This window comes from Oryctolagus cuniculus, chromosome 6, assembly GCF_964237555.1.
Source record: "Oryctolagus cuniculus chromosome 6, mOryCun1.1, whole genome shotgun sequence".
Classification (NCBI taxonomy): Eukaryota; Metazoa; Chordata; class Mammalia; order Lagomorpha; family Leporidae; genus Oryctolagus; species Oryctolagus cuniculus.
The window spans coordinates 148,807,546-148,834,932 of record NC_091437.1 but is presented as its reverse complement, the minus strand read 5'-3'; the positions used below and the strand labels follow the sequence as shown (position 1 = coordinate 148,834,932).

Below are 27,387 nucleotides of genomic sequence, written 5' to 3'. Positions count from 1 at the left end.
GACTTTGGCCAGGTCCATCCCTGGCTTATATGGCCATTTGGGGAATGAACCAGCAGATGGGAGATCTCTCTCTTGCTGTCTCTCTTCTCTCTCTCTGTAACTCTGCATTTCAAATAAATAAATATATCTTAAAAATGTTAAATGAAAGACCTGATATTAATGTGTATGGAAAAACACTAGAAGATGGTAAACTTTTCATACTTGTCTCCTCTTTTCAATAAGCACTCTCCCTCCCCTAAATTCTCATTACTTGGTTCCATCTGAGGAAACTACCCACCCCTAATGTTTTTAACCACATGCTCAGCCCAATTTACATTTTGGTTAACAGCTGTTTCCTGGTCACGATGGAGACAGGCTTTATGTTTTTGCAATGACTCAGGGCCCTGGTTAACATTTTTTTCTTCAGATGTGACACCAACTTTAGTCTTTTTGGAGAGTTTGCCTGTGTCTTAATTCTATGAAGGTCTACACCAAGGATGACAATTTGGGTCCAAGATCAGCTAATAAGATTCCTGCATTTAAATACCACTTACATCATAACACTGGCTTGAACAATTTTCCTTTGATTCAGAAGGAACACATTTCAGATACTTACTGGTCCTCTTTTGGCATATCTTGAATGATTTTTGATTACAAATATAAACTGAGTTGATGAATATCAATAATTATTGCTTAGATTTGTTGTTCAGGTTATTATGACTTGCAGGATTGTTAGTTAAGAGAAGTTGGATATGAAAGGGATTATTTTCTTCCAGAAATGTCCTACATAAATGCTTTTGGACTAGCCAGCCTATTTATTTAACATTTCTTGTGTCCCGTGCACTAGCCTCTTGTGTGGCGGGTTAGTAGAATGGAACTAGAACCTGAGAGATACTTTGCAGGTTTTTGTTGTGCCTGAGCGAGTGTAAACAAAGGAGCACCACACATTCATAAAATCTGATGGTCCTTTATTGCCTGTGGTGGAGAGTGGGCTCATGCTCTAAAGAACTCTCGACCCTGAAGCCCAAAGCAACAGTGTTTATAAAGGCAAAAACCACACAATCAGGAGGGGAATACATGGTTGCTAGGATCAGGAGGAATACATTGTTACTGGGGTTAAGCTGACCTAAAACCTATGTGAAACTAGTATCAATTATAATCTTGACAATACAGTCACAATCTTAACAATTTTAATTATAATCTTGACATTAATCCAGGTATTGGTTTTAATCATATGTAGGACATAGACAAATAAAATTATCATTAACCCAGGTGCAGCCTATCCACTTCCAAGCTTGAGCGATCATGCTAGGGGGTTTCTATGCTCTGCCAAGTGTGATGTAGTGGACTGCTATTGTTCAACTGTTTTAGGTCACAGTTTCAGACCAGAGTCTCACGGTGTGTGGGTGGGCACCTTCCCAGAATGGAGTCTCAGGTTCTCCAAAATGGAGTCCCTAGTGTCAAGGTGTTACTTCATTTTATAAAGAACTTTCACATTTATCATGGAGGTAGAGTGGTTAGAGATGAGTGACGGAGTCAGGCGGAGCTGAATTTGGATCATAACTTTCCAGTTATGTGACACTGGCTAAGTTAGTTAACCTGTGTTTCAGTTTGCCTTTGGGGATGAGTATGAGGGTGAGGTGAGACGATACATGTGAGGTACAAACATAGGGCATGATAAACAACAGGCTCTCAATTAAAACAACCAACCAACCATAAAGTAGGTGACTTTGGGTGAGTCAGTAAAGAGGTGAGTGACTAACTCAGGTGACACACTCGGCAAAGGACAGCCAGGACAGGAAGGAAGCCAGGAAGATACCTGTACAGGGTGTAGAAGGCTGACTTTATTTGGTGTGTAGACACACGCACATGCACACACACACACACACACCAGGTATCACAGTAACAGATGAAAAATGCTTTGTGTGCTGTTTAGTAACTCTTGTGTCTCCTAGCACAGTGTGTCAAAATTTGAAAAATTTCTCAGACTCATGGCTAAAAACACAGGACTGGTTTTGCCAGGCATGACAGGGTAAGTTATTATTCTCACCATAGCATCTTTATTTGTAAGGTGGGACTAATAAGCATGCCTTCTAATTAACATAAGGATTAATTACATATCTACAATGTGGTTTGAACTTCTTGAAGAAGGCGACAGGTCTCTCACAGGGTGGCATTCCTCTGTGACTGCTGGGACAGCATATTTGGGTCATCAGCCCTCTGGGACAGCATCACTCAGCTTCACAGCACCACGCTGCCGCGCTAGGTGATGCTGACTTGACAGTTGGTCTCCCTCCAGTAATTTTTCCTAAGTTCTGTTTTACAACGAGAAAGATATTCAAAACCATTTTTTTCACTTCTTCATCTGATTTCTGATAAACCTGTTCCTTTCTGAACAAACCTTATGTTTTATTTATTTTTTTAAATTTTTTGACAGGCAGAGTGGACAGTGAGAGAGAGAGAGAGAGAGAGAGAGAAAGGTATTCCTTTGCCATTGGTTCACCCTCCAATGGCCGCTGTGGCCAGCGCGCTGCGGCAGGCGCACTGCGCTGATCCGATGGCAGGAGCCAGGTGCTTCTCCTGGTCTCCCGTGGGGTACAGGGCCCAAGCACTTGGGCCATCCTCCACTGCCTTCCCGGGCCACAGCAGAGAGCTGGCCTGGAAGAGGGGCAACCGGGACAGAATCCGGTGCCCTGACCGGGACTAGAACCTGGTGTGCCCGCGCCGCAAGGTGGAGGATTAGCCTAGTGAGCCGCGGCACCGGCCAAACCTTATGTTTTAAAAACTAATTTCTAGGGCTGGCTCTGTGGTGTAGCAGGTAAAGCTGCCACTTGCAGTACTGTCATCCCATATGGGTGCCAGTTCGAGTCCTGGCTGCTCCACTTCCGATTCAGCTCTTTGCCATGGCCTGGGATAGCAGTAGAAGATGGCCCAAGTGCTTGGGCCCCTGCACCCATGTGGGAGACCCAGAAGCCCCTGGCTCCTGGCTTCTGATTGGCCCAGCTCCAGCTGCTGCAGCCATTTGGGGAGTGAACCAGTGGATGAAAGACCTCTCTGTTTCTGCCTCTGCCTCTCTGTAACTCTGCCTTTCAAATAAATAAATCTTTTTAAAAATAAAAAAACTAACTTATTAAATACATAGTACACATACTTGTACATAGGACATTTAAAAGGTACAAAAGGATAGGTGCTGAGACATCTTCCCAACCCTATCCCAGCCTTAGTTCTTCTTCCCAAAGGTAACCAATGTCTCAAGAAAATACTGTACCTATATTTCTGTGTGCTTTTTGTACAATACAGTGGCATACTATGCATGTCACTCTTTTATCCTTAATACTATGTCTTACAGATCATCCCACTTTGGGCTTATCTTTCCCTAAGAAATGTTGCATAGTATTGGATTATGCAGATGAGCCATAGTTAATTTCTTTTTTTTAAAAGATTGATTTTATTTATTTGAAAGACAGAGTTACAGAGAGGGTAGAGACAAAGAGAGAGGTCTTCCATCTGCTGGTTCACTCCCCAAATGGCTGCAATGGCTGGAACTGCGCCGATCCAAAGCCAGGAGCCAGGAGCTTCTTCCAGGTCTCCCACATGGGTGCAGGGGCCCAAGGACTTGGGCCATCTTCTGCTATCCCAGGCCACAGCAGAGAGCTGGATCGGAAGAAGAGCAGCCGGGACTAGAACTGGCGCCCATACGGGATGTGGGCGCTTCAGGCCAGGGCGTTAACCCACTGTGCCACAGCGTCGGCCCCTAGTTAATTTCTTATCAGCAGATATTCAGCTGTTTCTGATCTCTCTCTCAAAAAAAAAAAAAATGCAGCAATAACTGTCCTTGCACATTTAAAAGATGTTGGATCCTATCTCAAGCTGAACGTCCTAGATGTGCACTTAAGCATCACCAACTTGCTTGCGGTATGCAGACGCTGTGCCAGGGTAGTCTCATCAATAACTCATGAGAGTGTCCCTTTGCTCCACATCGCCACATTTTGTTTCTAGAATCCAGCCTGGGATCATTTACCTGCTGTGTTTTTATTTTTTAATGATGGCTTATTTTGATGATGTAAACACAGGGACTTCTTTACAAGTGAAGTGATTAAACTCTACAGCAAGCCATCTGGGCAGACTGGGGATGTCCTCTATTGAAGATGGCTAGGAATAAACCACCTTTGTGTTTTACGTCTTGAGTGGTTTATTACAACATGGATGGAGTGATTTTACAGAGAAACAAGAACCCTGAATGCTCATCTGATCTGAAGGCTTTCTAAGTACCATCTGTGTATCCCCTGCGTCAGAAGCACTGAGAGAATGGAGGAACGGGCTTTGGAAAACTGCAGAGTTTTAGGCCCACCGCAGACTTATGAAATTTGACATCTCTGAGGGATCGGAAAGAACTCATTGGTAATCCTTATCCCCACTATCATTTGTAAACAACTGCTCCATCCTCAGGGTAGGACAATCTGCAGACAGACAGGTACTCTTACTAATCAACCTTTCAAAACTTACAAAATGACAACACTTTCACTAGCAAACATCTCAAAAAGACAACAAAGTGAAAAAGAGAATGGCGATAACATTGATACCACTTCAAGTGCTGGAATCAATTTCTCTCATTTCAACCCTCACCACAGTCCTGTGAGTTCAATGCCATTATTCCCTTCTTTTGCCCCATTTTATAGCTACAGGAACTGAACGGCAGAATGGTTACGTAAGTTTTCCAGTGGTATTGCTAATAAGTGCTATTGCCATTATTTAACTTTTGTTAATTTCTAAAGTCTGAGGTTGAATTCCTGAACACTCCCTGTCGAGAGCACAATACTGCTATACATTGAGCGAATACTGTTTTTGTCTTTTTGTGTGTGTGCACATGCACTCAATGAATTCACCGGAGAAACCTTCCTTAGTCCTCAGTCTCAGCTAGATAACCCCCATTTTCTCCAAGTGTCTCTTCAGTATAATGGGTAGTGGGTTCAAAAAATGAGGGCGGGGTAGAGAAGGAAGCTGAGGGGCCATCTCCAAGTAGCATCTGTTATATACACACTAGCTTTTACTTTGTATCAAATTATCTTGTAAGATTGTACCAATTTATATTCCCACCTGCTGTGTACCAGCCAGCAGTTTCCTCATATATTTGCTATGCCTGATACATGTTGCATGGTCAATCAGTTGTAGATAGTGCCTTTTTATCTGGTAAAGACCACTACTGTTCGTTGAGACCAAGGACATGGTGCTGACAAATGTTTTCTAAAATAATAGAACGTTGGAAACTCTGCTATTTGAGATTGTCAGTGTCAGTGGAACATCCCATTCTTGCTTGGAGGGTCTAAACCATGCAGGCGGTGTAGACGCAGGATTTTCAATCCACGCATGAAGCTTAGATAATCAATTTTCAGAACCAGCATTTCACATCGATCTTAACTCTGAGGTTTCCAAGGAAAAGACTTTGAGTTTGCTTCTCAGCTCAATCCCAGGCCTCCTGTTCACACTGCTCAGTTTTGCTCTGAGCCTATCAGAAGCACTGCTTCAGTTAATTTTTACTCCAAACTCTCCCCTTCCATAATCCAATCACGACCCGGAGTGTAGCTTTGACTAAGTCTTTGTTGAACACAGAAGGCCCTAAATGTGAAAACAACAGAAGCGTGCTACCGAAAAGAATCTTAAAGCGACTTGCGTCTGCCCGGAATCTACATCCAGCATGACGAACCGAACTCGTAGTCCAGATTATTTTGCTCGCAGTTCCTCCAACACTGTTTTCTGCTCCCACATCTTTGCCTGGCTGGCTCAGCCCAGACGCTTCCTCCTCCAAGCAGCTCTCCCAGGCCACCCTCAGCTTAAAGCAGCCATCTCTCCTCCCACCCCTCTCCTATCCCGTCGCTCTGCCCCACCATCCCGTTTTATTTTCCTTATCAGTCTCTGAAATTGTCGTAGCCCATCAATTATTATCTGTCCATCGTCTTGAGGACGTAAATTCCAGATGAGAAAACCACGAAGCGTCGCCTGACAAACACCTGGGGAACGAGTGAACAGATAAACGAACTCCCCACTTACCCTCCAGGTGGGCGCACCCGGATTACAACTCCGGCGAGAACCCGGCGGAGGGAATTCGGCCTCGCCATTGGCTGGCGCATTTGCCGTTGCTCCTGGCAACCACTGTTTCCCACCAGTCGTGTCTCCACCCGCCCCGGCCACGCCCCTTCTGGCCCCGCCCCAGGAGCCCGAGCCACGGCCTCGCTGTTGGAAAAAAAAAATCGGCGCTCGCCCTTTAAGAGGCGGGACTTCTGGTCTCATCGTCCACCGCCGCCGGAAGGGGAAGTTTTGCCCCGGAACGCTGCCTCGCTCGTCCGAATTCGGTGGCGCCACGTCCGCCGGTCTCCGCCTTCTGCACCGCGGCTTCGGCGGCTTCCGCCTACACACCTTCCACTCGCGGAGCCGGCCGCGTCGTGAGGGGGCCGGCACAGGGGGTGAGGCGGCCGGCCGTGCGCACGCCGGCCACCTGAGAGGCGAAGATGTCGGACATCGGGGACTGGTTCAGGAGCATCCCGGCCATCACGCGCTACTGGTTCGCCGCCACCGTCGCGGTGCCCTTGGTCGGCAAACTCGGCCTCATCAGCCCGGCCTACTTCTTCCTCTGGCCCGAAGCCTTCCTCTATCGCTTCCAGGTACTGGCCGGCGACGGGGGTGTGGAGACTACAGGCCCCAGACGGCCCCGCGGCGGGGCGGCGGGGGCCGCCCTGTGGTGGGCGCGCGGTGCCTGCTGGGATTTGTAGTGCGTCCGTCTCCAGCGGTTTAGGGCGGGGTCCTGTGGAGGTCTGGAGCGAGGGCCTGGGGGTACCTGGAGACATGGGTTTGGTCTTGGGAGAAGGGCTGACCTCACTCTTAGAGTACGATTGTGCTTCCCGGCCCCCGCATTCGGTGATGGAGGCAGTGAGAAGGTAAGTCAGTCGTTAGTGTTTTCGACGCCACTGTTGAGCTGCCTGGGTCCAGCAGGAGCAGTGCCCTCTGACCTTCCTCTGCCGCCCACGTGGGTGGCGTGGGGGTGTCAACCTGACCAACTTCTGCCTGAGTTGCTTTCATGTTAATAGAGGGTGTAAAGTTTTTTTCCCCCCTTAACAGGAGTGATTTAAAGGCAGATATTCAAAGAATGAGTTTATTTTCCTGCGTTCCCTCCCCAGGCCATGACCTGGTGTCTGGCATGTAATACTTGATTGAGCATATGAAGGAATGAGTAAGGAGTAGATTGCTCCAGAAGTGGAGGCCTTGTTATTTTCTTTGACACGGAGGAAACAGCCCAGGATAATGTTCGGGCCCAGAGAATGTTCGTTTCTTGGAGGTTATTTTTGTTCAGTAGGTTTTGTGATTTTAAATTTGTAATCCGTGGAATGAGACTCCATGAGCTGACAATTTCAACACATTACTTGGCCTTGTCTTCCCTTTCCTTGTGGGTATTATTATTATTATTTTTGGTCACCTTTGCTGGTTTTCATCCTTTTTTGACTTTGGAGTGTTGGGATGTGCCCCGGGGATCACTTATAGAACCTCTTCCTCACGCAGCTTCACCTTTAAGTACTTTGTATAACCGGAAGGCTGATACATTGAAATACAGTGTAACTATCTTCAGCCCAGGTTGGTCTCTTGATTTCCAGTTTGGCACACCCAACAGACTGCGTGAAATGACCATTTGGATGACCTCCGGGCGTCTCTCTCAGACTTAATGTGCCCTTTCCTCCGTTGCTTTAGTAGCAAATAGCAGCTCCGTTACTACAGGGTTCAAGCTTGTAGCTGTGGGGTCATCCTGGAGGATGTTTTCTCTCGTAGCCCCAGTCTTTCAGCAAATCTTGTCGACGCTGCCTTAAACCCGTATGCAGGATACGGTTCCTCGTCGTTTGCCTTTGCTCGCTGCAGTCATTCCAACCTTGTCCCGTCTCAGTCTTTTCTACTGGACACCTGGAGTGATCTTTTCAAAACATAAATCGGGTCCTGTGAGTGCTCCTCCCATGACCCACCTGTGTCTTCTCAACTGCACGAGTACAAGTTCCTAGAGTGTTCCTCAAGGCCTCCCCAGCCCCAGACCACTCGGATCTTACTTCCTAGGCTCTCCACCGTATTCATTAGTCTCTACGATGGAACCCCTGCTCAGGGCTTCACACTTCGCAGCCCGAGGAAGGTGCCCATGGCTCTGTGGTGAGCCTCCTTATGGTCCTCAGGTCGCTGTCCAAATGCTGTCCTACTAGCAAGGCCCTCTGTACTTTTCTACATCAAATAGTATTCTTCCGTCACTCCATCTTGCTTCTCCTCATTTTTCTTGCTGTTTATCATCCCTTAGTGTTAGCCTTCTTCCCTTCAGAGAACGTCCTGTGAGAGCCAGGTCTTTGTCTTGTCTGTTCGTTGCCTAGATAGTCCCTAGCACATAGCAGTGCGTATTGGTTGTATTCATGGAAATAATTTGGCACTTTCTATGTGCTGGGCACTGGGATACAATAACAAACAAGACATAGAAGGTTCCTGGTTTTCCATCCCAGAAAATAGAGGAAGAGCCATGTAATGGAGAGTGATGGCAGAGTGTAATAGTTGATAGGGTCTTCCAGAAAGCCTCAGAAGATGTGTGAAGAATGTCCTTGGGTCTGACTAGAGACAGCTGGCCTTCCAGAAAGAAGGAATGGTAAGGGAAGGGCTTTGAGGCGGGACTAGGAACAGAAAGTAGAGTGGAAAGCTGTACGGGTGAGGATTGGTAGGTGAGGAGTGGGGGTGAGTGTAGTAAAGCAAAGATGATAGGAACGGAGATTGGGGCTAGAATAGAGAGGACTTGGAGGTCATGTTAAGAAGTTTGAACTTTGGGGGCCGGCGCCGTGGCTCACTTGGTTAATCCTCTGCCTGCGGCGCTGGCATCCCATATGGGCGCCGGGTTCTAGTTCCAGTTGCTCCTCTTCCAGTCCAGCTCTCTGCTGTGGCCCGGGAGAGCGGTGGAGGTTGGCCCAAGTGCTTGGGCCCCTGCATCCGCGTGGGAGACCAGGAAGAAGCACCTGGCTCCTGGCTTTAGATTGGCGCAGTGCCGGCCATGGTGGCCATTTGGGGAGTGAACCAATGGAAGGAAGACCTTTCTCTCTGTCTCTCTCTCTCACTGTCTATAACTCTACCTGTCAAATTAAAAAAAAAAAAAAAAACTATTTAAAAAAAGAAGTTTGAACTTTGACAGCACTGTGACACTTTTGTAGCCTTTCAAACCAAGGACTGATAGATTGCCGTGATTAGTTTGTGGGGTGGACCTGCTGTCTAGGGAAGGACTAGGTAATGGGATCAGTGAGAAATGCAAGTTAGGAGACAAGAGGGTTGGTGGGCCGAGGTCACTGTGAAGCTCGAGAGAAACGGATAGAGTCGGGGGTTGGAGTGGACCAGGGTGCCACGGAGTGGATATGAAGGGAGACTAGGTGGTGGAAACAGGACTCGCTTTATGTAGGTGGGGCCCTGTCCGAGACAGGGACTGTCTGGGGTGCGGGTGGGGCAGATAGATGAAGGAGAATTATGTTTTGTCTCATTTGAATTATGTGCTACGTCTTGAGATGCATCCAAGTGGAGAAGGAAAGTTGGTAGTTGGATGTAAGAGTGTCATTGTAGAGCACAGCCGGGGTTGCCTCGTTTTCTTTTTATTTACTTTGATAAATATTTGCTGACAGAGTGCTTGTGGTGCACTTAGGCCTGGTGGCATGTTGAGTAATGAGTGTGTATGGTGAGCGGTGATTGTAAATCATTCTGTGAGCAGGACGTGTTCAGAACTGGCCGTTCGACCCGGCTTGCAAAATCTTCCAAGTTGCACGCATGTGCAGTCAGGTGAATGGACTAGTGAGCTGGCAAAGCCTTCTTAGTAGGCCGTAGCAGTATAACGTTCAAGGCCGTGAGCTGCTTAGGAAGAGTCATCTTCCCTTTCAAACCTTCTGTGATTTCCCCATCTTTCCCGTGCTGTTTCTTCTGGGCTTGTTGTCACAAGCCTGGCAGAACCTGCTGGCAGGAGGCAGGATGGTGCACTGGTGCCCAGGTGTGGCAAGGCTCCTGCCCGCTCTGGAAGACTTTAGCTTTCTGATCATCTGGAGGAGCTCATTTGCAGATAAAGCAGTTGAGAAAAATGGCATCTGCGGGGGCTGTGGGAGGAGCTTGTGTAGCGCGCTTTAGCCAAGTTTCTGCCAGAGCTTTCTTTCCTTAGGAGCGGGATCTCCGGGATAGGCATTTGGCTCAGCAGTTTGGTTGCTGCTTGGAATAACTGCATCCCTATTGGAGTGCCTGGGTTTCAGCCCGGCCCTAGTCGCGCTTCCTGCTAACGTGGACCCTGGGAGGTGGCAGATGGTGATAAGATTACTTGGGTCCCTGCCACCCATGTGGGAGAATCAGATTGAGTTCTGGGCTCCTGGCTTTGGCCTGGCTCAACCCTAGCTGTTGTGGACATTCAAGGAGTAAATCATTGGATGGAAGATCTTTGTTCCTCTGCCTCCCTGCTTTTCAGATAAAAAGTGAGCATTAAATAAAAATAAAGAAACTAGATTCTTAGCTTAAAAAACCTTGGGGAATGATTGTTTTAGAGTTGTACATTCATGTTAGAAGTGATGAAAGTTTTTTCCTCTTATCTATAGGTTTCCTCTGTTTAGGTTGTTGGTTTGGAACTCCAAAGACTAAAATGTAATATTTTGGTTTGGATAGCTTGGAACAGATGTGTGCTAAAACTATACTGCTGGGGCTGGCGCTGTGGCGTAGCGGGTAAAGCCACTGCCTGCAGTGCCGGCATCCCTATGGGCGCTGGTTGAGTCCTGGCTGCTCCACTTCTGATCCAGCTCTCTGCTGTGACCTGGGAAAGGAGTACAAGATGGCTCTGCACCTGCATGGGATACCAGGAAGAAGCTCCTGGCTCCTGGGCTCAGATTGGCCTAGCTCTGACTGTTGTGGCCATCTGGGGAGTGAACCAGCAGATAGAAGCCTTCTCTCTCTGCCTCTGCCTCTGCCTCTGTAACTCTGCCTTTCTAATAAATAAGTAAATTTTAAAAAAAGTTAAAAAAGGCTATACTGCTGCTCATAAGTTCTCCCTACTCCAAATCTTTCAGACTTAAACTCATCAATCAGTAATTCACAGTGATGAGATCTCTTCATATTGATCCCTGATTAATTATGAGACTTGGCAATTTCTTGCTACCCTAGTGTTTTCCAAAATTATGTCTCCCAGTGCAGCCTGAGCAGTGCTACGTCTTCATTTCTTTGGACAGAATAACACATCATCTCCTTAAGTCCGTATCGTGCTTCTCCATGTAATATCTCAGTCAGTTTCCTATTTAATAGACAGCTGCACTTTCAGTTTCATTTAAGTGAGTCAAAGATAGTTCTAAGCTGTCTCATTTAACTCCTTTGCTTAATATCTACTAAAAAAAATAGTTCGATGGTTAGTAAACATTTTTGAAGGTGGTTTTGTCCAAGTCAGTCATAGTAAACTGGTTTTTCCTTTTCTGTTAGAGGTGGTTGAATAATGATCTGAAGGCCCAACAGAGCCCCTTACTGAGTGTATGCCATTAGGTAACTTCTTTATCTTGTCTGAGCCTCGATTTCTTTTCTTTCTTTTTAAAAATGTTTTTTTAAGATTTATTTGCTTATTTGTAAGGCCATGTTACAGAGAAAGAGGGGGAGATGGGGCGGGGCGGGGCAGAGGGAGAGAGAGAGAAAGAGAAAGACATATCTTCCATTTACTGGTTTGCTCCCCAAATGGCTACAACATTTGGGACTGGGCCAGGCTGAAGCTAGGAGCCTGGAACTCCATCTGGTTCTCCCACATGGGTAGCAGGGACCCAAGCACGCGGGCCATCTGCTGCTGCTTTCCCAGGCACGTTAGCAAGGAGCTGGATCAGAAGTGGAGCAACAGGGTCCCTGACCGGTGCTCATATTAGATGCTAGCGATACAGACAGGGTTTAATTTGCTGCACCACAACCCCAGCCCTGAACTTTAATTTCTTTACCTAAAAATAGGGGTAATATAGTACCATGTTAACTGTTCCTTGACTCCGTTGATGATATGATGGTCTATTCGTTTACTGCAACATTTAGGGTGTGTGTGTGGGGGGTAAGAGGGTAAATGAGTATATTGATTGCAAGATACAGCCTACCTCAACCTGAGGGATGGTACCTATTTCAGGTTTATGTTATATAGAACACACACACAGAATTTTTTTTTTAAAGATTTATTTACTTGAAAGGTAGTTACAGAGAGAGAAAGATACCTTCCATCCACTGGTTCAATCCCCAAATCCCCAAATGAGTGCCACAAGCCAGGAGCCTGAAACTCCATCTGGGTCTTTCAGGTAGGTGTCACGGGCCCAAATACTTGGGCTGTCTTTCACAGCTTTTCAAATGCGTTATAGCAGAGAGCTGGATGGGAAGTGGAGCAGCTGGGACTTGAACCAGTGTTCTTATGGGATGCCGGTGTTGCAGGTGGCAGCTTAACCTGCTGTGTCACAGTGCTGGCCCCAGAAAAATGTTGTTTTTTTTGTTTTGTTTTGTTTTGTTTTGTTTTTTGACAGGCAGAGTGGACAGTGAGAGAGAGAGACAGAGAGGAAGGTCTTCCTTTTGCCGTTGGTTCACCCTCCAATGGACCCGCGGCCGGCGCACCGCGCTGATCTGAAGGCAGGAGCCAGGTGCTTCTCCTGGTCTCCCATGGGGTGCAGGGCCCAAGCACTTGGGCCATCCTCCACTGCACTCCCCGGCCATAGCAGAGAGCTGGCCTGGAAGAGGGGCAACCGGGACAGAATCTGGCGCCCCGACTGGGACTAGAACCCGGTGTGCGGGCACCGCTAGGCGGAGGATTAGCCTGTTGAGCCACGGCGCCTGCCCAGAAAAATGTTTTTAAAGTGCCTGGTAAATAGTCTAAGAAGACTGTTCAAAAATAGTCGCGGGCCTGCGCTGCGGCTCACTAGGCTAATCCTCCGCCTTGTGGTGCTGGCACACCGGGTTCTAGTCCCGGTCGGGGCACCGGATTCTGTCCCGGTTGCCCCTCTTCCAGGCCAGCTCTCTGCTGTGGCCAGGGAGTGCAGTGGAGGATGGCCCAAGTGCTTGGGCCCTGCACCCGCATGGGAGACCAGGAGAAGCACCTGGCTCCTGCCATTGGATCAGCGTGGTGTGCCGGCCGCAGCGCGCTGGCCGCGGCAGTCATTGGAGGGTGAACCAACGGCAAAGGAAGACCTTTCTCTCTGTCTCTCTCTCTCACTGTCCACTCTGCCTTTCAAAAAATTAAAAAAAAATAGTTGCTTATTTTTATTTATAAGCCAGTAATAATTCCTGCCTTACTGCTTTTCTCTATGGACAATAAAACATTCTAATTTTAATTTGTAATTGAAATTGAAATGTAACTGCTGAGTTATTCTATTTTTTGTTCTCTTAAAAGCCTCCTGACTTGAAATTGGAAGATGTGAACTCTCAATTTCTCTAATTCACTTCCAGGAATAAGAAATAGCACCAACCAAATCTGTGTTGCATATATATATATATATATATATTCAACCAAAAAAATGCTTATATTTGTCAGCCTTTGCTTATAGCATTGCATTTAACCTGATGACAGCAATCCTAGCAGATTAAGAGACATTTCTTTTTTTTTTTTTTTTTTAAGATTTATTTATTTGTTTGAAAGTTACACAGAGAGAGGAGAGGCAGAGAGAGAGGTCTTCCATCTGATGGTTCACTCCCCAATTGGCCTCAATGGCCAGAGCTGCCCGATCCGAAGCCAAGAGCCAGGATCCAGGAGCTTCTTCTGGGTCTGCGACATGGGTGCAGGGGCCCAAGGACTTGGGCCATCTTCCACTGCTTTCCCAGGCCACAGCAGAGAGCTGGATTTGAAGTGGAGCAGCCAGGTCTTGAACCAGCGCCCATATGAGATGCCAGCGCTTCAGGTCAGAGCCTTAACCTGCTGTGCCACAGCGCTGGCTCCAAGAGGCATTTTGCATATGATAAGAAGGATGGTGAACTTAACCTCTAGGCTGAACGTGGAGGTGGAATTGTATTGGCTAGTGTTGGGTATATAGAGTTCAAAATCTTTTCTTTGTGGTCCTGTTTTGCTGTGGTCTGTAGGTAGGGTTACTCATTAGATGATGACTTTGTTTTTTGACTCATTGAGTTTTTTAGGGTGTCAGTGGGAAAGTGTGGCTATTATAAATTTATGGCTTGCCTTTTTTTTTTTTTTTTTTTATTTGAAAGAGCTACAGAGAGAGGGGGGGAGCTTCCAACCATTGGTGCACTCCCAGATGTCCACAGTGGCCAGGACTGAGCCAGGCTGCAGCCAGGAGCCAGGTCTCCCTTGTGGGTAGCAGGGGCCCAAGCACTTGGGCCATCTTCTGTTGCTTTTCACAGGCCATTAGCAGGGAGCTGGATTGGAAGTGGATCAGCTGGCCCTGTTAAACATAAGAGTGGGAATAAGAGAGGGAAGAGATGTATAATTTGGGGCATGCTCAGGCTGACTTGCCCCAATTGGTAGAGTTGGAAACATACCAGGGGATTCCAATTCAATCCCATCAAGGTGGCATGTGCCAATGCCATCTCACTATTCCAAGTGATCAATTTCAGTTCACAATTGATCATAATGAAAGGACTAAGAGTCAAAGGGAGCACATAAACAAGTCTAGTATCTGCTAACACCAACCGATAGAATAAATAAAGGGGAGAGTGATCCAACATGGGAAGTGAGACACTCAGCAGACTCATAGAATGGCGGATGTCCTAAATAGCACTCTGGCCTCAGAATCAGCCCTAAAGGCACTCGGATCTGGCTGAAAAGCCCATGAGAGTATTTCAGGCATGGAAAGCCAAGACACTCTGGCAAAAAGATCTCTGTGAGTGAGATCCCAGTGGAAAGAACAGGTCTTCAAAGAGGGAGGTGCCTTTCTCTGAAGGGAGGAGAGAACCTCCACTTTGACTATGACCGTGTCTAAACAAGATAAGAGTCGGAGAACTCAAGGGGCTTCCATAGCCTTGGAAACTCATAACTGGTGCATGGGGAGATTACTGATGCCATAAACAGGAGTGTCAATTTGTAAAGTCAACAGCAGGAGTCACTGTGCACTTACTCCTCATGTAGGATCTCTGTCCTTAACGTGCTATACACTGAGGCTTAATGCTATAACGAGTACTCAAACAGTATATTTCACTTTGTGTTTCTATGGGGGTGCAAACGATTGAAATCTTTACTTAATGTACACTAAACTGATCTTCTGTTAAAAAAAAAAAAAAAAAGAAATTATCAATTCCCAACTTGACTCTCACTGGGATTAAACATGACAATAGGTCTGATCTGATTTCATCATCATTTAAAAAAAATCATCTATTATTTTTCACTTTATGTTTCTGTGTGGGAGCAAACTGTTGAAATACTTACTTAAGGTATACTAAGCTGATCTTCTGTATATTAAGATAATCGAAAATGAATCTTGATGTGAATGGAAGGGGAGAGGGAGTGGGAAAGGGGAGGGTTGTGGGTGGGAGGGACGGTATGGGGGGGAAGCCATTGTAACACATGAGTCGTACTTTGGAAATTTATATTCATTAAATAAAAGATTAAAAAAAAAAAAAAAAAAGGAAGTGGATCAGCTGGGACTTGAACTGTTACCCCATTTGGGATGCTGGTGTCTCGACCTGCTGTGCAGGATGCTGGCCTCTATGGCTTGCCTTTAAACGCTCAATACACGAATACAGTCAGCATCTAGATCCATAAACGACATTCTTGGTACTCCCAGAACCTTCCTTCTGCTCCCTTCTGCCCCTGCAAAGGTAATTACTATCTTAACTTTTAACACCATAGATTATTACTGCCAATTTTTTTCCTTTCTGTCAATGGGGTTACACAGATTGTACTCTTGTGTGTCTGGCCTCTTTCATCAGCAGTGTGTTTGGGAGTCACTCGTGTTGTGGTACATGGTTATAGAATGCCCATTCTCTTTGTTCCATTGTGTGAATATACCTTAACCTCTATCCATTCTACCATTAGCAGACCTTTTGGATAGCTTCCCATCTTTGGCTGTTAAGAATTGTGCCACTGTGAATAATCTTGGTGAACATAGGTATGCATTTCTGCTGGATATATATCTAGGTGTGGAATCAAAGCCCGGAACCAGGAACAACATCCAGGTCTCCTACATGGGTGGCAGACTTTGAGCCTTCACCTGATGTTTCCCAGGCACAGTAGTAGGGAGATGGATCAGAAGCGGGGTAGCCAGGTCTGGAACCAGCACTCCAATGTGGGACACAGGTGTCCTGAGTGGTGGCGTAACCAGCTGCACCACAACACCAGTCTTTTAATTTGTTTAAGTAAATGGAGGGGGTCTTTTCTTGACTACCTGGTGTTTCTAAAAATTGAAAAGGCCACTGGGGGAGTGCTGTGGCGTAGCGGGTAAAGCCACTGCCTGTGGTGCTGGCATCCCATATGGGGGCCCTCCCATATGGGTGCCAGTTTGAGTCCCAGCTGCTCCACTTCCGATCCAGCTCTCTGCTATGGCCCAAGAAAGCAGTGGAAGATGGTTCAAGTCCTTGGGCCCCTGCACCCGCTTAGGAGACCCAGAGGAGGCTCTTGGCTCCTGGCTTCGGATTGGTGTAGCTCTGGCCATTGCAGCCAATTGGGAAGTGAACCAGCGGATGGCTTTCAAATAAAAAAATAAATCTTAAAAAAAAAAAAGGCCCATAAAAAACTCAGTTGTTTTCATAAGAAAATCTGAGCCCTAAGTAGAGTTCATGTAATCCACTCAGAGTTCCTCCCATAACAAGGATAAGCAGGCCATGTGTTAACTGGCATAGAACACCTTCAAACAGACATAATCTACTGTTCTAGGTGCCAGTCCAGTAACTTGATGAGTGTAGGTTGCAACCATCCCTTAACTATAACCTCCCAATCTGCTACTAAGCAAGCAGAAATGACTGCCAGAGTCTAGAGGAGGCTCTTGGCTCCTGGCTTCGGATTGGTGTAGCTCTGGCCACTGCAGCCAATTGGGAAGTGAACCAGCAGATGACTTTCAAATAAATAAATAAATCTTAAAAAAAAAAAAAAAAAGGCCACAGTCTTTGCCACACAGATGCTCAACATCTTTCTTGGAGACCATTGTAAATTTCCTTAACTCTAAATCAACCCATCCTTATTGGTTCAGAAAAATCTTTGCTTTTGTACCTAGAAAACCCCCTCTAGACTCTGGCAGTCATTTCTGCTTGCTTAGTAGCAGATTGGGAGGTTATAGTTAAGGGATGGTTGCAACCTACACTCATCAAGTTACTGGACTGGCACCTAGAACAGTAGATTATGTCTGTTTGAAGGTGTTCTATGCCAGTTAACACATGGCCTGCTTATCCTTGTTATGGGAGGAACTCTGAGTGGATTACATGAACTCTACTTAGGGCTCAGATTTTCTTATGAAAACAACTGAGTTTTTTATGGGTCTGGTCTCGAGATTGCTGCAGAGTAAAATGAGGTGCCCCTTTTGGTGAGTGTGTGGCTTGCAGTCCTCTATTGGCAAGACCCAGGCTCTTTGCACTGCGCCTGGCCACCTTTCAGGCTCTCCAGGGTGGAAAATGTACCTTTCTACTCTTGTTCCTGAAAATAAAAGTCTGTTTCCTTATCCTGACTATATGCACATCAGTTAGAGAAAACAAGGAGATATAGTTGGGTATCTTCCATAGACATTTCTGAAATATATTACATTGTATGCTGCTGAAGACATGAGCCATCCCCTGGTGTTTTCAAATTGTAATTTTAAAGTCATATAAAAATAATATTAAGTTTCTTTCTTAGGTTGATGAAAATAAGTATAACTCAAGGGTAAGCTTAATGAACAGGGAAAAGAAGTGTGAGGTATTTTGACAGACACTGATTTTTAAAGAACAGGTGCACACAGTGCTAAAAATAGTGTTGTGTCATCAGTGTTAGAGAAGATGTAGGCAAAAAAACAAAAAAAACCCACCATGGTCTCTTTTTCAGTATCAGGCCTTGAGTAACTTAGAGGAATATGGGAGTAATTTAAACATGTACTGATAAAAGGCCAGTGAGTGCCTCCTAAAATGCTGTAGGAATAATACACCCACACACATTTGTTTTTACAAAGCACCTTTTAAACCCACTTTCTAATCGCAGCCTTTTCCAATTCCTGTACGATAAGGAAGGCAGAGGCCACAGGACTGTTGCCATTGGGTGGGTGAGGACGGCAGAGGTCACAGGACTGTTGCCACTGGGTGGGTGAGGGAAGCCAACTCAGAAGTCAGGACGGCTCCTAGGTCACACAGCTGCTTGGAGCCAAGGCCAGGTCTTGCCTGTGGCCCTTCCTCCCTTTGCTTTGCATAAGCAGGTTGACTGAACTTGTAGGTTTGCTCTTCATTCACTTGAAGATTGTATACATATAGTAGTACTGAAAAGCTTTAGGATTAATTATGCCTCATGATACGGATGTCACTTGTGAGAGGCATAGTGAAAATAGCGATCTAGTGTCACAGAGCTGTGGAGTCAGACTGTCTGGTACAAAGTCCTAGTTCTACCAGTTACTAGCTATTACTTAACTGTCTCTCATCCTGTTCCTCAGCTGTAATATCCATGTCTGGAGTCAGTGCACGTAGAGAAGCCAAATGGCACACTAATTTATTGATTTGTTGAAAAAGTCATTAACCAGAATAGAGCAAGTATTAGTGTATCATTCTCCTTTGACGGGGCAAATTGAGAAATGGTAACTTTAGGCCTTCTCAAATCATCTCTACTGTCTATCCATGTGATTCTTCATACTGTTTCTATGATAAAGTTGTAAGAATATAAAAACTAATTTTAACCTGGTTTACTGGCTTAAGACAGCACTCTTGGGGCCAGCATTGTGGCAAAGTGGTAAAGCTGCCGTCTGCAATGCCAGCATCCCATCTGGGTACTGGTTCGTGTCCTGACTATTCCGCATCCAATTCAGCTTCCTGATAATGGCCTAGGAAAGCAGCATAAAATGGCCCAGGTGTTTGGGCCCCTGTACCCGTGTGTGAAACCTGGAAGAAGCTCCTGGCTTCTGGCTTTGGCCTGGCCTAGCACTGGCCATTGCTGCCATCTGGGGAGTAAACCAGCAGATGGATGATCTCGCTCTCTGTCTGTCTCTCTCTCTTTGTAACTCGGACTTTTAAATAAATAATAATTTTTAAGGTTCTTAGGAAGTCATTTTTTGGGTATGTACAGTGCGTTTTCCCCCACAGGGAACTGGGCTCTGAGTGGTACAGTCCTGTACGTGGAGAATGTAACTTGCCTGCCCTGTCGCTGGCCAGGCTCATTACGGGTATCCTCCATTCCAGCCACATTGCGCTGTCAGCAGTAACCATTCACTTACTGTGCTCTTGCAGTTCTTTGGGACTCTGTACCAAGACCAAACTTCCTCTCCTTTGTGCCAACTCTTGCTTCTTTGGCAGCCTTCTGCACTCTTGGGGACTCCTGATGTGGGGCCTCTGTCTTTCCTGCTTGGCATGTTGTTAGAGTGTGGTAAGACACGTAGCTCTCGAGCCAAAAGCCAGTGTCATGCTCGTGTTTCCAAAGTTTGGGAAAGCTGTCTACTTCAACCACTGTTCTAGCCAGTGCATTAGATAAGAATGAGAAAAGAAAGCTTATTTACGGATAGGGCGTATGCTGGAAAGTGTGGTTATTGTGAACAGTAAGATGCTCAGCTTTGGTGATTGGGTATAAAGAGAAGAAAAGATAGTTCAATTGAAAACCCTAAAAGCTATGGGAGGGACCGGCACTGTGGCTTAGAGATTAAAGCCTCTGCCTGCAGTGCTGGCATCCCGTGTGGGTGCCGGTTTGAGTCCTGGTTGCTCCACTTCTGATCCAGCTCTCTGCTATCGCCTGGGAGGGCAGAAGAGGCTGGCCCAAGTGCTTGGGCCCCTGCACACGAGTGGGAGACCGGAAGAGGCTCTTGGCTCCTGGCTTCGGATCAGCTGAGCTCTGGCCGTTGCAGCCATTTTGGAAGTGAACCAGTGGATGGGAGACCTCTTTCTCTGCCTGTGCCTCTCTGTAACTCTGCCTTTCAAATAAATAAATAAACCTTAAAAAAAAAAAAAAGCTATGAGAAGCTTCTAGGGTGGGAATTACATCAATATCGTGTCCATATAACCAATATATTGTTTAGATTCATTCAGAAAAATAAAATATTGAGACTAACCAAGAAGATTGACAATATAGTAAGAGAAAATAAGACAAAATAATAAGAGAAAGGGGAGGGAGGGGCCGGTGCCTTGGCTCACTTGGTTAATCCTCCGCCTGCAGCGCCGGCATCCCATATGGGCACCGGGTTCTAGTTCTGGCTGCTCCTCTTCCAATCCAGCTCTCCACTGTGGCCCGGGGAGGGCAGTGGAGGATGGCCCAAGTGCTTGGGCCCCTGCACCCGCATGGGAGACCAGGAGAAGCACCTGGCTCCTGGCTTTGGATTGGCGCAGCACCGGCCGTAGCTGCCATTTGGGGAGTGAACCAACTGACGAAAGTCCTTTCTCTCTCTCTCTCTCTCACTGTCTATAACTCTGCCTGTCAAATAAATAAATAAAAAAGGGGAGGAAGATTTAACTATTCAACTTTATCAGATATTAAAATTTATTATAGAACTAGATTAAAACAACTTGGTATTGGTCTAGACCTCAGTTTCAAGCAGGATAGTCTAAAATAGACATTAAGATAAAATAGAATAAATATTCAGTGAAAGTAGTTTTTTTAAGTAATTGGAGGAAATATGGGACACTCTGTCAATGGGAATGGGAAACTGAGTGACCATCTAGAAAAAGAAGGTGAATTTCCTCCTTACTCCTTGGATGAACTATGAAAAGTGCTATAATAAAGCTGTGAGCACTTTGATATTCTTGGAGTGAAAATATTTCATAAGCTTGATAAATGGTGGATACACTTACTTACATTTAATTTTGTTTTAATTAATTTATTTGAGAGGCAGCGATGACAGAGAGAAATGGACATCCAGAGAGCTCCTGTTCCATCCACTCTGCAAGTGTTCACAACATGCCCTGGCTGGGGCCAAAGCTGGGTGCTTGGAACTCAGTCAGGTCTCCCACGTAGGTGGCAGGAACCCAGTTACTTCACTATCACTCCTGCCTCTGAGGTATGCATTAACAAGAGCTGGAATCAGGAGTAGAACTGGGACTCGAAACCAGGCATTCTGATGTGGGATACAGGCATCTCATCTATTGGGCCAAATGTCTGTCCTCGTTGCTACCTTAGAGAGAGGTCTTCTATTCACTGGTTCACTCCCCAGGTGGCCGCAATGGCCAGAGCTATGCCAATCTGAAGGCAGGAGCCAGGAGTTTCTTCCAGGTCCCCCATGCAGGTGCCATCTTCCACTGCTTTCCTAGGCCACAGCAGAGAGCTGGATCAGAAGTGGAGAAGCGGGACTCGAACTGGTGCCCATATGGAATGCTGGCACTGCAGGCAGTGGGTTTACCTGCTATGCCACAGCGCCAGCCCCCTGTTACTTTTTGAAAATAATATTGGTACAAAAACCTCATCAGTTGTTGTTAACAAGGCTTATTTCTTACTGCAGATCCTTCTGTATTGTTTGTTCAGGTAATGGTTTTTATGTCATGTGTGCTCATTTTGTCTATTTAGCCAATTTTTTTTTAGTAAAAATCCCTGTTTAAATTCTTTTTGAGTATGACATTTTTGAATAAGGTTTATCATTCCTAAATAGAGATATTATGAAATTATTGTACTGTTGGGAAAGAAGTCTTTGCAATTCATTTTGTCATAGGCTTAGTTGTATGATCTCAGTAACTAAAGATGTAATTCTTTTTTAAAATGTTTGTTTATTTATCATCATCTACTTTAAAGAGGGACAGAAAGAGGGATCTTCCATCTGCTGGTTCACTCCCCAGATGCCTGCCACAGTCAGGGCTGAGCCACGCCAGAACTCCATCCACGTCTTCACATGGGTGGCAGGCACCCAAGCACATGACCCGTCTTTGGCTGCGTTCCAGGATGCATTTGCAGGAAGCTGGATTGGAATAGAGGAGCTGGGATTCAAATTGGCATTCTGATAAAGGACACAGGCAGCCTAAATGTTCCCCAACACCTGTCCCAACCATGTACTTCTATAACATTGATTTTTTTTTAAAGATATATTTATTTATTTGAAAGAGTTAGAGAGTGGGAGAAGCAGTGGGGGAGGGGGAGGGGTCGTTTGTCCACTGGTTCACTCCCCCAATGGCTGCAATGGCTGGAGCTGGGATTATTTGAAGCCAGAAGCCAGGAGCTTCTTCCAGGTCTCCCACGTGGGTGCAGGGGCCCAAGTACTTGGGCCATCTTCTGCTGCTTTTCCAGGCCATAACAGAGAGATGGATTGGAAAAGGAGCAGCCAGGACTAGAACCAGTGCCCATATGGGATACCAGCACCGCAGGCTGTGGCTTTAACCTGCTGTGCCAAAGGGCCAGACATTGATTTTTAAGAGCTTGTTTAGAAATACTTATTGCTTATCCATTGGTTTGCAAATTGATGTGATTGTAATTTATATGAACTTTTCTTCAGTTGTTTTGAATTGTGTTGGTAGTATCATTTTGAGAAAGCTTTGCAAAGGTTAATTTAGTTAAAAGAAAAAAAATTAATCAGGCTTAGAAAAACTAACAAATGTCTTTATTTTGATTTTGACAGATTTGGAGGCCAATCACTGCCACCTTTTATTTCCCTGTGGGTCCAGGAACTGGATTTCTTTATTTGGTCAATTTATATTTCTTGTATCAGTATTCTACTCGCCTGGAAACAGGTAAGTCATCTGTAGATGTAAATATTTTTTTCTTCTGATTTGCTAATTCATATGTTTCTTTTCTTGGAGGAATTTTGAGGGCAGGTAGCATTTGGTAAGAAATGGCGTAATGATTGTGTTTGCTCAGTGAATGCCAGGACTGTGCTAAGCACTGAAGTTGTTTGTCCTTTACTCTGTAAAATGTCAGGAAGTATAAGTAGCACTTTTTTTTTTTTAGCTGAAAAAAGAACATATTAGAGGTTTACGTTTCCTGCCTGTCTCTTAGTGGCTCAGCTGTGTGCTTCTCACTTGATTAGATGATCTCATTCATTTCTGTTGTAGAGCAGTCCTTGTCATTTAGTGCAAAATTGGGTTGGAGTGTATATGTTGTCTGGAGTGGGCTTGAGAAGTACTACTTTGTGCAATTAGAAGCCTAGAATTGCTCTCTCTAATTGAAACACTCAACTTTGAAATGTATAGCCAAGATTTAGTAATGTGGTAGCGTCCGATATGAATCCCTGTGTGATGCTTTGGGTACGCTGTAAGAATCCTTTCTTAAATTATCTTATAAAATTGTTGTATCTTGCAATATCTTATATAAATAAATAAAAATAAAAATAAAGTAATTAAAATGGATACTTTTATGTTATAAACTGATTGTGTCAAAATAAGATTATAATTTTGCTAAGCATAAATAATTTAGAAAAGGTTGACTAACTTCAGAGACTTGATGAATTTGCTGGCTGTTAAGAAAGACATCATTGTATTAACACAAGGGTAGATGACTGCTATTGGGAGGGACCTGACACATTCCTTGAGTTTCACAGAGAGGAAGAAGCGATTGAAAGAAGTGATTCGACTGAGGTAAAAATGGACAGACAGAAGGCCTCTCACTGTCATGTCAGGGATTTCATTCTTAAATATATCAAAATACGTGATTTTTCTTCTTCTTTGTTGCAGTTGGATCTGATTATGGTGCTGCCTTGTTGAGCATTCATTCTATCCCTCTGTCACAATTTGAGTACTAAGTTGTTGGAGTAATGTTGTTTTGTTGTGGTTTCTATTTTTTGTTAATATCAGCATTCAATTCTAGATTTAGGTGGATGATCTGTGACCAATAATTTAGAATTTTATTATGGTAAATTTCAGACATATACATACAAAAGTAGAAAGAAAGATCAGTGAACTCCTCTTCTTAAAAAATTGGGATAGGGGGCTGGCGCTGTGGCGTGGCGGGTAAAGCTACTGCCTGCAGTGCTGGTTTCCCAAATGGGCACTGGATTGAGTCCCGGCTGCTCCATTTCCGATCCAGCTCTCTGCTATGGCCTGGGAAAGCAGCAGAAGATGGCCCAAGTCCTTGTGCCCCTGTACCCGTGTGGGAGACTTGGAGGAAGCTCCTAGCTCCTGGCTTCAGATTGGCACAACTCTGGCCATTGTGGCCAATTGGGGAGTGAATCAGTAGATGAAAGACTTCTCTCTCTGCCTCTCCTTCTATTTCTGTGTATTTCTTTCAAATAAATAAATAAATCTTTTTTAAAAAATTGAGGTTGAATTCATGTAACATAAAAGTATCCATTTTACTTTATTCTTATTTTTATTTATTTATTTATTTATTTATTTTTGACAGAGTGGACAGTGAGAGAGAGAGACAGAGAGAAAGGTCTTCCTTTGCCGTTGGTTCACCCTCCAATGGCCGCCGCAGCCGGCTCACTGCACTGATCCGATGGCGGGAGCCAGGTGCTTCTCCTGGTCTCCCATGGGGTGCAGGGCCCAAGCACTTGGGCCATCCTCCACTGCACTCCCTGGCCATAGCAGAGAGCTGGCCTGGAAGAGGGGCAACCGGGACAGAATCTGGCGCCCCGACCAGGACTAGAACCTGGTGTGCCGGCGCCGCAAGGCAGAGGATTAGCTAGTGAGCCACTGCGCCGGCCCATTTTAATTCCTTTAAATATATATGATTCAGTGGCCTTTTGTGTATTTAGTCACCACAATCTAATTCCAGAACGTTTTCATCAGTCTCCCTAAATCCAAAGCACTCATTCTCCATCCCCCCATATCTCTTCCTTCTGTGGGTGGCCACTGATCTACTTTGTGTGTGGATTTGCCTCTTTGATATGTTGAGTGTACTCTGTTTGTGACTGGCTTTTTTCACTTAGGGTAACGATTTTCAAAGTCTCCCTGTGTTGTAGTGTATGTTGGCATTAACGCCTATTTAACCAGCATTCACCTCTCACAGTTACAGCTAGTTCTTTTAAAAAAAATGTGTATTTTTGTTTATTTGAAAGGCAGAGCAACAGAGAGAAAAGTGAGGGGAGAGAGAGAGGGAGGGAGGAAAGGACGGAGAGAGCTTTTACCTGCTTGTTCAGTTGGGTGTGCAAAGCTGGGGTTGGACAAGGCTATCGTCAGGACTCAGGAACTCCATCAAGGTCTTCATATGGGTGACAGGGACCCAAGCGCTTGGGCCATCATCCTCTACCTCCCAGGTACGTTAGCAGGGAGCTGAATTGGAAGTGGAATAGCTGAGACTTGAACCAGCGCTCTGATATGGGATGCTGGTATTCCAAGCAGCAACCTAATGCTAAGGCAACACCTGCCCCTCATAGCCAGTCTTGTTTTATCTATATTTATGACAGCCTGTCTCCCCCAATTATTTGAAGAAAAATGCCAGGCATCATATCATTTCATTCATAAATATTTTAGTATTTACCCTGAAAATATAAGGACTTAAAAATAAATCTGTTGCCATTATTAAACCTAAATGGGGGGTGGCACTGTGGCATAGTGGGTAAAGCTGCCACCTGCATTACCGGTATTGCATATGGGTGCCAGTTCAAGTCCCAGCTGCTCCACTTCCAATCCATCTCCCTGCTAGGGCTTGGGAAAGCAGTAGAAGATGGCCCAAGTCCTTGAGCCCTTGTACCCGCGTGGGAGACCGGGAGGAAGCTCCTGGCTTCAGATCAGCGAAGCTCCAGCTGTTGTGGCTAACTGGGGAGTGAACCAAAAGATGGAAGACCTCTCTCTCTCTCTCTTTCTCTGCCACTCCTTCTTTCTCTGTGTAACTCTGATTTTCAAAGAAATCTTAAAAAAAAAAAACCCTAAATTGTAATAATTCTGTGGTCACTTTTTATTTTTATTTTTTATTTTATTTTTTAAAAGATTTATTTATTTCTCTGAAAGAATTACACAGAGAGAGAAGGAGAGGCAGAGAGAAAAAGAAAGAGAGGTCTTCCATCCACTGATTCACTCCCTAATTGGCTGCAATGGCCGGAGCTATGCGGATCCAAAGCCAGGAGCCAGGAGCTTCCTCCAGGTCTCCCATGTGGGTGCAGGGGCACAAGGACTTGGGCCATCTTTTGCTGCTTTCTCAGGCCATAGCAGGGAGGTGGATCGGAAGTGGAGCAGCCGGCATTTGAACCAGTGCCTATATGGGATGCTAGCAATGCAGGCAGTGGCTTTACCCACTACGCCACGGTGTTGGCCCCTACTTCTTATTTTTAAAGATCCTTTTTTGCTTACTTAAGGTGCTTGAACTCATTTACCCATCCCTCTTACCTAGTCAGGCAATACAACTAATTTGTGATATTTTTCTCCCTGAATAATACTTAAGACTGATTTGTAGAGTTGAGGGACCACTGGTCTCTTGTTTTCTTTGATTCTTAGGAGTTGCCCCCTCATTTTCTACTCCCCAGTAACATTCTTTTGAAGTGCTCCAGCTGAGAAGTATTTCTTTTAGCAACTTCATGGAGACACAATCAGTCCTCCATAGGTGTGGATTCTGTAGCCACCCGCTGAAGGATAATATCAGGAAAAAGTGGTGTCTGTATTGAACATGTTCTGACTTCCTGTTGCTGTTATCCCTTAAGCAACAGAGTATAACAACTTTTTACGTAGCATTTCCGTGGTATTAGGTAGTGTAAGTAATCTGGAGAGGATTTTCAGTATCCTGGGAGATATGTGTGGGGTTATATGCCAGCACTGCATCATTTTATCTAAGTAACTCGAGCATATGCAGATTCTGGTGTCTAGGGATCCTGAAACCAGTCCCCTGTGGACACCTTGCGTGACTGTCCGTCTCATTCCATGCAGCTCACCCATTTGAAGTAGACACTTGAGTGAGTTCTTGGTATATTCAGAGTTGATCCATCATTATCACAATCAATTTAATAACATTCTGTTACCCCAGAAAGAAACCCTGTATCCATTAGCAGATGCCCCCATTTCCATTCGATCCCCTTCTCCTTCACAGTCTTTCCGAAACCACCGATCTGCTTTGTGTTTCTACATTTGCCTCTTCTGGACACATGGTATTTAAGGTTCTTCCTGTGCCGTGTTATCTTGGATAGCTTTGTGGCCTGTGGGCCATGTCACCAGTGACCACTGTTTTTTTCTGTGCAGTGAGAAGGTTAAGTGTGAAAGTGACAGTCATCCTCAGTATTCATGAGAGATTGCTTTCATGCTCCCCACAGATGCTGAAATCGGCGGATGCTCAGGTCCCTTACATAAAACTGTGTGGTACTTGCATATACCCTGTGCACATCCTCCAGAGACTTTGAGTCATCTCCAGGCCCATGAAAATGCTGTGTAAAGGGCTGGACTGTATTGCCACGTGTGATGTGTATTAGTATTTTATTCCTTTTTATTGTCATTATATCAGTGAAAACACATTGT

At 45.3% G+C, this 27,387-nt stretch overlaps 1 protein-coding gene and 1 long non-coding RNA gene across 3 annotated transcripts in view; one reads left to right on the top strand and one right to left on the bottom strand.

Moving 5' to 3' along the window:
- Positions 1-1,998: 1,998 nt before the first annotated feature.
- LOC127490616 (uncharacterized) lies at positions 1,999-6,165 on the bottom strand. Its single transcript, XR_011389316.1, has 2 exons — positions 6,028-6,165; positions 1,999-2,294 (listed from the first exon to the last, which is right to left on the bottom strand). It is a non-coding gene; the product is annotated as an uncharacterized lncRNA (long non-coding RNA).
- Positions 6,166-6,243: 78 nt separating this feature from the next.
- DERL1 (derlin 1) overlaps positions 6,244-27,387 on the top strand; it is a 36,391-nt gene continuing 15,247 nt past the window's right edge. Inside the window, exons 1-2 of one of the 2 annotated variants that reach the window (XM_002710757.5) lie at positions 6,244-6,638; positions 22,629-22,740. In XM_002710757.5, the coding sequence (XP_002710803.1) occupies positions 6,486-6,638; positions 22,629-22,740 (265 nt within the window). In that variant the 5' untranslated portion in view covers positions 6,244-6,485. The remainder of the gene's footprint in view (positions 6,639-22,628; positions 22,741-27,387) is intronic. The other variant, XR_007918719.2, reaches the window with a different exon arrangement.